Genomic DNA, 8,486 nt, shown 5'->3' on the forward strand with positions numbered 1-8,486 from the left:
AAAAGAAAACCCCAATGTCTATGCATTTGAGAAAGTATGAGGAGGCTTCAATTTCCTCATCTATTAGAATTGGAGACAACAGGGCCCCCGGTCAGAGTTGTGGTGCATCGAAGATGATGATGCATGTCAAGTCAGGGCACAGCCAAGGGCAGATCTCGCTGTTATTACAGATCACTGAGGCAGCAGAGTTGAAGGGCACAGGGTCTTCTGGAGGCAGGGGCCTAGTTAAGAGGGTGTCGGGGAGAGAAGCTGTGGCTGGAGGGAGCAGGAGCAAGTGCAGGTGGAGAACGGTGACGATTTGAGTGCAGTGCTCAGAGCCTGGGGAGCCGCCATCCCCCTTTGAGTGGCCTGGCCTGCACTCAGGGACAGTGCTTGGGTGTGCCCTTCAGTCACTGATATAAAGGAAGTACCCACCCACCAATTTTCTTGGAAAGAAAGCAGAGTTACTTCAATCTGACACTTGGATGCTCTATCTGGGGGAGGCTGTTTCTTAGCTGGAGATGAATTTTTACAGGGGGTGGGTATTGTAGGGCAACTCTGCGAGGGGGTAAGGGGAACACCTGAGGCTGTGGGAGGGAACATGCACGGACAAACTTTGTCTGATGGGGGAAAAAGGAAATCAAAAGGAATAGACCAGGGCTTCTCTGGTGGCGCAGTGGTTGAGAATCTGCCTGCTAATGCAGGGAACACGGGTTCGAGCCCTGGTCTGGGAGGATCCCACATGCCGCGGAGCAACTAGGCCCGTGAGCCACAACTACTGAGCCTGCGCGTCTGGAGCCTGTGCTCCGCAACAAGAGAGGCCGCGACAGTGAGAGGCTCGCGCACCGCGATGAAGAGTGACCCCCACTTGCCACAACTAGAGAAAGCCCTCGCACAGAAATGAAGATGCAACACAGCAAAAATAAATAAATAAATTAATAAACTCCTACCCCCAACATCTAAAAAAAAAAAAAAGAGGAATAGACCAGACCCAGGTCTACCTGGATGGGTGCCTGATGTCCCACCCACTGTCATAATTCCTAATATAATTGTCTGGGTTATAATATAACCAGCCAGTTAGTAGGCTGGGCAAAGGATTTTACCTGAAAGCAGTAGATTTCTGCACTGCTGTTCACCTGGGAAAGGGCTGATCTTGAGAAAGGAAAGGAAGGCTTGGTTGTCTTGGTTAAGGCAGAAATTTCCTCCTCTCTCGGGAGGGAAGATGCTGGAAGACATACATTGGGCCCTCCCAGAAGTGGAAGTTCTGCAGGAAGGCTCCTTCCAGGATGGTTGAGGGGCTTGGAGAGGAGCCATAGAATCATAAAACTCAGTTGCTCATTCCTTGCATCCCAAGGTGGCCTTAAAAGTTACAGCCTGGTCCTAGTCAAGTGGTAGGGAATTAGGGGAAAGGTCTGTCCCACCCTTGGGATGGCGTGATAAAGCAAAGAGCCTACACCCTCTCCAGGCCAGGGAGGTGGTGGTAGTCATGGAGAGAATGGGACTAGGGCTGGCAAAGCCACAATCGCAGGGGGTGGTGCGTGGCACAGGTCCCAAGCGGGGTTCATAAGGGACTAGTTCCCAGCTCCCAGGGGGTCAACAACAGCTGGAAGACTGAGACAGATGGTCAGCGGTGCTCCAAGGAAATCATAATTTGGGTACTTCATGAAACTATGGCTTTATTTTAAGGCCTGCCATGTGGCCACATGGATGCTACAACCCTCCCCGCCCTGAACCCTTCCCTGCCACCCACTTGTTTTTAGAGAACTGTTTCTCCTCCTCTCCTCTCCTGCCCCAGTGGCTGAACGGGAGGTGCGTTCTCTTCCTTGACCCCACCTCTCAGGACACAGTGGTTGGTTAAAGAAGAGCCAATTGGAATACTTCCCTGAGCTTTTTCATATTAGAGCTGGTGGAGAAGCCCCTTTCTCTCCTGGCCTGGGGAGACTAATCATAATAATCAGTAACACTCTTGGGTATAGCACCGACTATGTGTCAAGGACGGTCCTCTGTGCTTTGCATAAACTAATTCATGCAGTCCTCACAACAACCCTGTGAGGCAAGTCCTACCATTACCCTCACTTTACAGATGAAGAAACTGAGGTGCAGAGAACTTAAACAACCTGTCCAAGGTCACACTGGTAGAAAGGCCCGGAGTCAGGATTCAAAATCAACCTGTGTGGCTCCAGAGGACTTTCCACTGCTTTGTCTTACTGTCTCAGGACGTGAGCTTGGAAACGGCTGGCATCCCTGTCTTGCATTGAGTAGAGAAGTAGGTGAGCATTAGGAGAGAATGGAGCTGACCACAGACAGAAACTGAGCTGAGAGGCAGAAATTTTCAGGGGAAGGACAAAGCAACTCAAGCAACTAGAGTTACAGATTGAAGAGATTTCAGGAAATGTGGCATGCTGGCAGAACTGAAATTGCACCCTAAATAATCTATTTTCCATTGACCTCAAGAAAGGACCAAAAATACCCCAAGTCAGAATCCCTCCATAACTGACAAAGGGGGACAAAGGTTACTTGGAGTTTTCCCATGGTATCCTCACCAGGGGTTGAGGATCTGAGGGACCACATTGTGCCTCCCACACCAGAGCCCTCTCCTACTCCATGCAGCTGCCCTCAGCAACAGGGGGTAAATCAGAATCCTGGGGTCAGTAGCTTCAACATCATAGACATTTGGAATTTTAAATCATGAGTCTGGTGATCACAGATGCCTCAGCTCACAGGATCTGAGGTGAAAACTCAGCACTGGCCTTGAGTCCACATCCAGTCCCGAGGAAGGGACCCCATAGCTGCCCAAGGATTCCAGTCACCAAATTCGAAACTCCCTACCTGGAGGCATCTGAGAGCTCCTTGAGCTCAGACTCAAACCAAGAGCAAGAAATCTTCCAACAACAGCCCAGCAGGCCCCCAGCCTCTTCAGCAGGGCCCCTCCCTCCTACAAGCTCTACCACTGAATCACTCTCTCAAAAGCGTTCTGCCTGGACTTCCCTGGTGGTGCAGTGGTTGAGAATCCACCTGCCAACGCAGGGGACATGGGTTCCAGCCCCGGTCTGGGAAGATCCCACATGCCGCGGAGCAACTAAGCCCGTGCGCCACAACTACTGAGCCTGCGCTCTAGAGCCTGCGAGCCACAACTACTGAGACTGCGTGCCACAGATACTGAAGCCCACTCACTTAGAGCCTGTGCTCGGCAACAAGAGAAGCCACCACAGTGAGAAGCCCGCGCACCGCAACGAAGAGCAGCCCCCGCTCACCGCAACTAGAGAAAGCCTGCGCGCAGCAACGAAGACCCAACACAGCCAAAATAAATAAAGAAATGAATTAATTTATTTTAAAAAAGCGTTCTGCCTGCCTACACTTGCCCCTCTGATCCTGGTGCTGTCTCTTATGGGAGCAGCCATGGGGTAGGGGCAGGGGCTACTGGTATGACTGGGAAGGGACCCTGTTTGTAGGCCGAGTAGGTGGCCATCCCCATCTTAAGATGCACAGGCATCATTTCCCTCTCCTAACAGTCCCTGGCTACCCAGTCCTGGTGCCTGGAATCCCACCATTGGCTCCCAAACCATTCTGAATCCCCTCTGTTCAATGCAAATACCTCAGAAGGAAGATTCCCTCGTACCAGTGAATTCACATTTACTGGTCACTGAATATGCTCGGTGGCTTTTTGTTAGGTCCTTTACCAGTGTGGCTTCACCAGGTCTTCCGCCACTTGGTAAGTAGCTACTATTTTATAGCTGAGTAAACTAAGGCTCACATGGGTCAGGCGACTGAATCAGGGTCATAGAGCCAGTATGTAAGTGGCAGAGCAGGGGCCGAGCACCCTCCCAAGCCCTTCACCCCTCAGCCAGGCTTTGGGAGACAGGCAGCGTGGTGGGTGAGGCCTGAGGGTGGAGAAGTCACAGGTCCCGAGCTGAGAGAAAGGAGACCTGGTTTGTTGCCCCAGGTGTGAGATCTTGTGAGGGCGACTGGGAGTCAGAATTCTCTGAGTATTTGTGTCCAGCAAGGTCCAGCTGAAGTAGAAAGGTACATGTGTTCAGGCCCTCAACTACACTGCAGCACGCAGGGTGCCTGCAGGACAGAGCACAGCTGGGTTCTTACAGGAGGGCAGGCAGGCAAGAAATCCATGTAAACCCAGCCGCTCCTCAGCACCCCAACTGTGATCTCACCCTCCTCAGAAATCATCCCCCCAGGTTCTCATCAAAACCGAAGCATTCTGTGCTGGGCTTCGGGGACATGGGGGCAGATGAACCCCATCCCCTCTCCATATGTGGTGGGGAGACAGAAAGGGGTGACCACGCCCCAGCGTTAAAATCCTTTCTCCATGGGGTAGCTGGATCATCTTTAAATATGAGTCCCCTCTTTAACGCCCTCTAGTGGCTCCCAACACACAATGAAATCCAAACTCGGCCCTCTTCTCGGCAGCCTGCCCCCTGGATCCCAACAGGCAGGGATCCTCAACAACACACACACCTTTCTGCTCCTCAGACACATCTCAGGCTTTGACAGGAGCTATCCTCACTGCAGGGAATGCTCTGGGAAAGATGGATTTTACTGTCTATCACATGGCTCTATTTTAAGCCTTACACAGCATCTGTTTCTGGTGTTTACTCATTTATTTGCCTAGTTGTTTAATCTGTCTTTCCCACTAGAACGTGGTCTCCTGAGAGCAGGGGCTTGTATGTCATAAGTAACACCATATCCACACTACCTAGTACGATGCCTGGAACATGGTACGTGCCCAAGAATGTTTGCTGAAAAACTGAATGAGAGCCATGAGAGGGAAGCAAAGATGCTGGAGCCCAGAAAGCCTCTGAGCCTGACTCAGGGTGGGCTCAGAAAGTTTCTCTAAAAGAGGTCACCTAAAGTAAGACAGAGAAAGACAAATACCATATAATATCACTTATATGTGGAATCTAAACTATGATACAATGAACTTATTTACAAAACAGAAATAGATTCACAGACATAGAAAACAAACTTATGGTTACCAAAGGGGAAAGGGGGTGGGGGAAGGATAAATTCAGAGTTTGGGATTAGCAGATACAAACTACTGTATATAAAATAAACAAGGTCCTATTGTATAGCATAGGAAACTATATTCAGTATCTTATAATAACCTATAATGGAAAAGAATCTGAAAAAGAATATATATATATATATATATACACACACACACACATATGGATAACTGAATCACTTTGCTGATTCAACATTGTAAATCAACTATACTTCAATTAAAACAAACACACAAACAAAAACCCCACAAAAACAAAAAACCCCAGACAAATCAAACCTATGGTATTAGAAGTCAGGATAGTATCAATAGTTACCTTTGGGGGCTTGCAGCTGGGTGGGGCACAAGGGAGACTCTGGGGGCTGGTAATAGTCTGTGTCTTAATCTGGGTGCTGGTTACATGGGTACTGGTTACTTTGTGAAGAGTCATTGAGCTGTACACTTACAATGTGTGCACTTTTCTCTATATGTGCTACCCTTGAATTAAAAGTTTATTTTAAAAGTCAAAACAAAATTTTTTTAATAACAAAAGATGTCACCTAAAGTTGAATCTTATAGGGTGAATGTCAGGAGTAGAGGATGGCATTCCAGGCAGAAGTAGCCCTGAGCAGCCCAGCACAGTTGTGAGAGCCCTACAAAGCCAGACCAGAGTGAGGGTCAGAGAGTGATGGGAAGCGGGGCTGGGCAGGTCACAGCTCCTCCCCTGGAGAGCCTTGACCTTTCACCTCTATGATAGAGAGCCATAGAAGAACTTTAAAGCAGAAAAATGACATGGTCTGGTTTGTGCTTTAGAAAAGACAAGTCTGAAGGATGCATGGAAAGGGGAAGACTGGAGGAAATGGAAAAGTTAGGGGCTATTACAATAGTCCAGGGGGAATGAACAGCTTTGAGAGACATCAAAAAGATAAAATCAGCAGAACTTGGAGACCAGGGTGGAGGAGAGGGAGGGAGGTGAGAGGGATGACTCCCAGGTTCCAGGCTTGGGCAACTGGGTGGATGACTATGCCATGGGGACACAGGAGGAGGAACAGGTTTGGGGGTGAAGATGTGAAGTTTGATTTGGGGCTTGCCGAGTTTGATGTGCCCATGTGACAGTCAGATGGAGGTGTTGGGAAGGCAGTTAGATTGCCCTTCTCCAGGGAGTAGCAGAGTGAACTTTAAATATATAAAGGAAAGAAATTGGGGGTCACAGCTCAGAAGAGAGGTCAGGGCTGTCCCCTCTCCCCTTTCTCATGAGAACACATCTGGAGAAACCAACTCACCCAGGAGGTGGGGACAGCTGGGAGTTGGAGGTGACACACAGGAGGCAATGACACATCCCTGAAGGGTTGACCTTGGAGAAGCTGTGGTGCACACAGTTCCACCATGGACAGGCACTGGGACGCAGGATTTCCCTCCACACTGCTGCCCCCAGATGTGGACAACCCCTGGCGGGGGATAGTGTATCTGCTCTCACCTGTCCGGGCACACGTACCCCTATCTCTGCTCATGCAACGCTGGGGAGGATCAGGTGCGTGAGCAACACTGCTAAGGCGAGACGGAGACGTAGCTGCCCAAACCTGACTCCCAGCCCGCCCGAGGTCCAGCTCACCTGAGTTGCCCTCACAGGTGGCTCACAGGTTGTGGCACCGGAAGCGGGGCTCGGGTGGGACCGGGGTGTTGGGGGCGTATCTCTTCACCCCCAGGCCCAGCCCTGCTGGGGGCCATAACACGCGAGCAAGGGATACGTGGGGGGGCTGGGGTGAGAGGGGCTGGGCTGCCTCTCTCCCCGGGCCCTTCGGCCGTTACCCCGCGGCCAGCAGCCCGCACACTGCTGTCTCGGGCTGTGTTCCGTCAGCTGCCCCTCCCGTCGGCTGTTCTCCAGACGCCCCTCAGTCCCATCAGTGCCTCCCGCCGAGTCCCCGCCCCCGCCCGGTACCTGCGGTCGCTTTCCCCGGAGACCGCCCGCTTCCAGGCGGTCAGAAAGGCCATGGACACGGGCCGGACTTGGATGGAGGCGCGGGCGGCCCCTCGTGGCGGCTGTGGCGGTAGCGGCGGCTCCGGCGGCAGCACGTGGACGGGTTGGGCGGGGCGGGACCCGTGGCTCCTCCCCGCCGCGGCCGGGCGCCTCCCTGCCTGGCAATGACGTCGGTGTCCCGGGAGCGGACCTGGGGAACCAGAGCAAGACCACTACCGTCCAGAGCCGTCGAGGCGCATCAGTATACACAAGGAGAAACTGAGGCCCACCCAGGAAGGCCAGGGATTTGTCCAAGGTCACACAGAGGGCCAGTGGCAGCATCAGGACCGACCCCAGGCCCCTCCACTTCCCGTATAGAGCCCGTCCTCCGTATCGATGGGTGATGATGTCACCAATGCCTTTCTCACCTGCCTAAGTGCGGAGCCTGCCTTGCCAGGGCTGTACCTGGATAGGCTCAGGGGCTTGGGACTGCCCCCAAGTGCAGGGCACAGAGCAGGAGGGGCAGGCAAGGGGGAGGACAGACAGGAAGGAGCTGATTGGGCCTGGCAGTGGAGGCTGCTGACCAGGCGAGGCACTGAGACGTGGCCCTGTCCACAGACCTCTGATTCCCAGAGGAGAACGGGAGACAGAGGAGGATGAGCCTGTCTCCAGTTCACACTTTCTTTGAAACCCCGTATTTTGCCTTAGGTCATGTACATTTTTACTTTTTATTTTTTAACAAGTAGAAGAATCAGCTCTGGAGCAAGGTTAGCCCCTGGCAGTGCAGTCTAGCAGGCTTCCATGGGAGGCTCAACTAAAGGCAAAGAACAAGGGAGCACCTTGAGGAGGTATTTGAGAAGGATCGCTCTGAGGTCCAGTGTGTAGGATGGATTCAGGGGTCCCTGGAGACTTCTCTCTGTGAGGGAGTATGGGGGTTGAACACAGATCAGGGACGGGTGGCAATGGGACCATTGCTGTCTCCTTTTGGGCTGGGTCTGTATCCTAGGTCTTGTGCAACACAAATCACGTGTCAATAAATGGTGACTAATTGTAATGTGCCAAGCCCTAAGCCAGGTGCTTTACACAAATTCTCATTTAATTTCACCTTATTAAATACTCACCCCCATTTCACAGTGGATGAAACTGAGGTTCAGAGGGGTTAACTGACTTCCCCGAGATCAAGCCTCACACCCAGATCTGTCTGCCCCATCTGCGGCTCCCTCCCAACCCTGCCTGTAGTTTGCAGGTGGGCGGGGCATGGAGTGGGAGGCCTGGGCAAAGCAGAGGGCAGAAGCCTCAAGGATCATCTGGGCAGTTTCTCTCACTTTTCCTTGGTAAGCAGCAGAGAAAATACAACCTTTCCCCCTCTCTCTGAGCACTCATGTCATGCTCTAGGCAGATCAACAAGGGCCCGCAAATGCTGCCTATCTGACCACAAGGCTGGAGCTTCCAGATCTGGAAATTCCAGTTACAGTGCACCCATGGGCCCAAACTCCTCAGCTCACAGAGCTTTGCCCAGTTTGTCAGCACTGGGCACTGCAGATAGCCAACTTCCTC

General features: G+C 52.1%; 1 protein-coding gene across 6 annotated transcripts in view; it reads right to left on the reverse strand.

Annotated features, from left to right (window-relative positions):
* Positions 1 to 7,048, reverse strand: part of TTC39A (tetratricopeptide repeat domain 39A) — a 51,843-nt gene extending 44,795 nt beyond the window's left edge. For 5 of the 6 annotated variants that reach the window (XR_010940834.1, XM_067726087.1, XM_067726088.1 and 2 more), the window contains exon 1: positions 6,912 to 7,048. Coding sequence is in view for 4 of the 6 variants with exons in the window: in XM_067726087.1 (XP_067582188.1) it covers positions 6,912 to 6,964 (53 nt within the window). In the remaining 2 variants the exon portion in view is untranslated. Of the gene's footprint in view, positions 1 to 6,584; positions 6,835 to 6,911 lie in introns of those variants that run through there. The other variant, XM_067726090.1, reaches the window with a different exon arrangement.
* Between the last annotated feature and the right edge of the window lie 1,438 nt (positions 7,049 to 8,486).

This window comes from Pseudorca crassidens, chromosome 2 (assembly GCF_039906515.1).
Source record: "Pseudorca crassidens isolate mPseCra1 chromosome 2, mPseCra1.hap1, whole genome shotgun sequence".
Lineage (NCBI taxonomy): Eukaryota > Metazoa > Chordata > Mammalia > Artiodactyla > Delphinidae > Pseudorca > Pseudorca crassidens.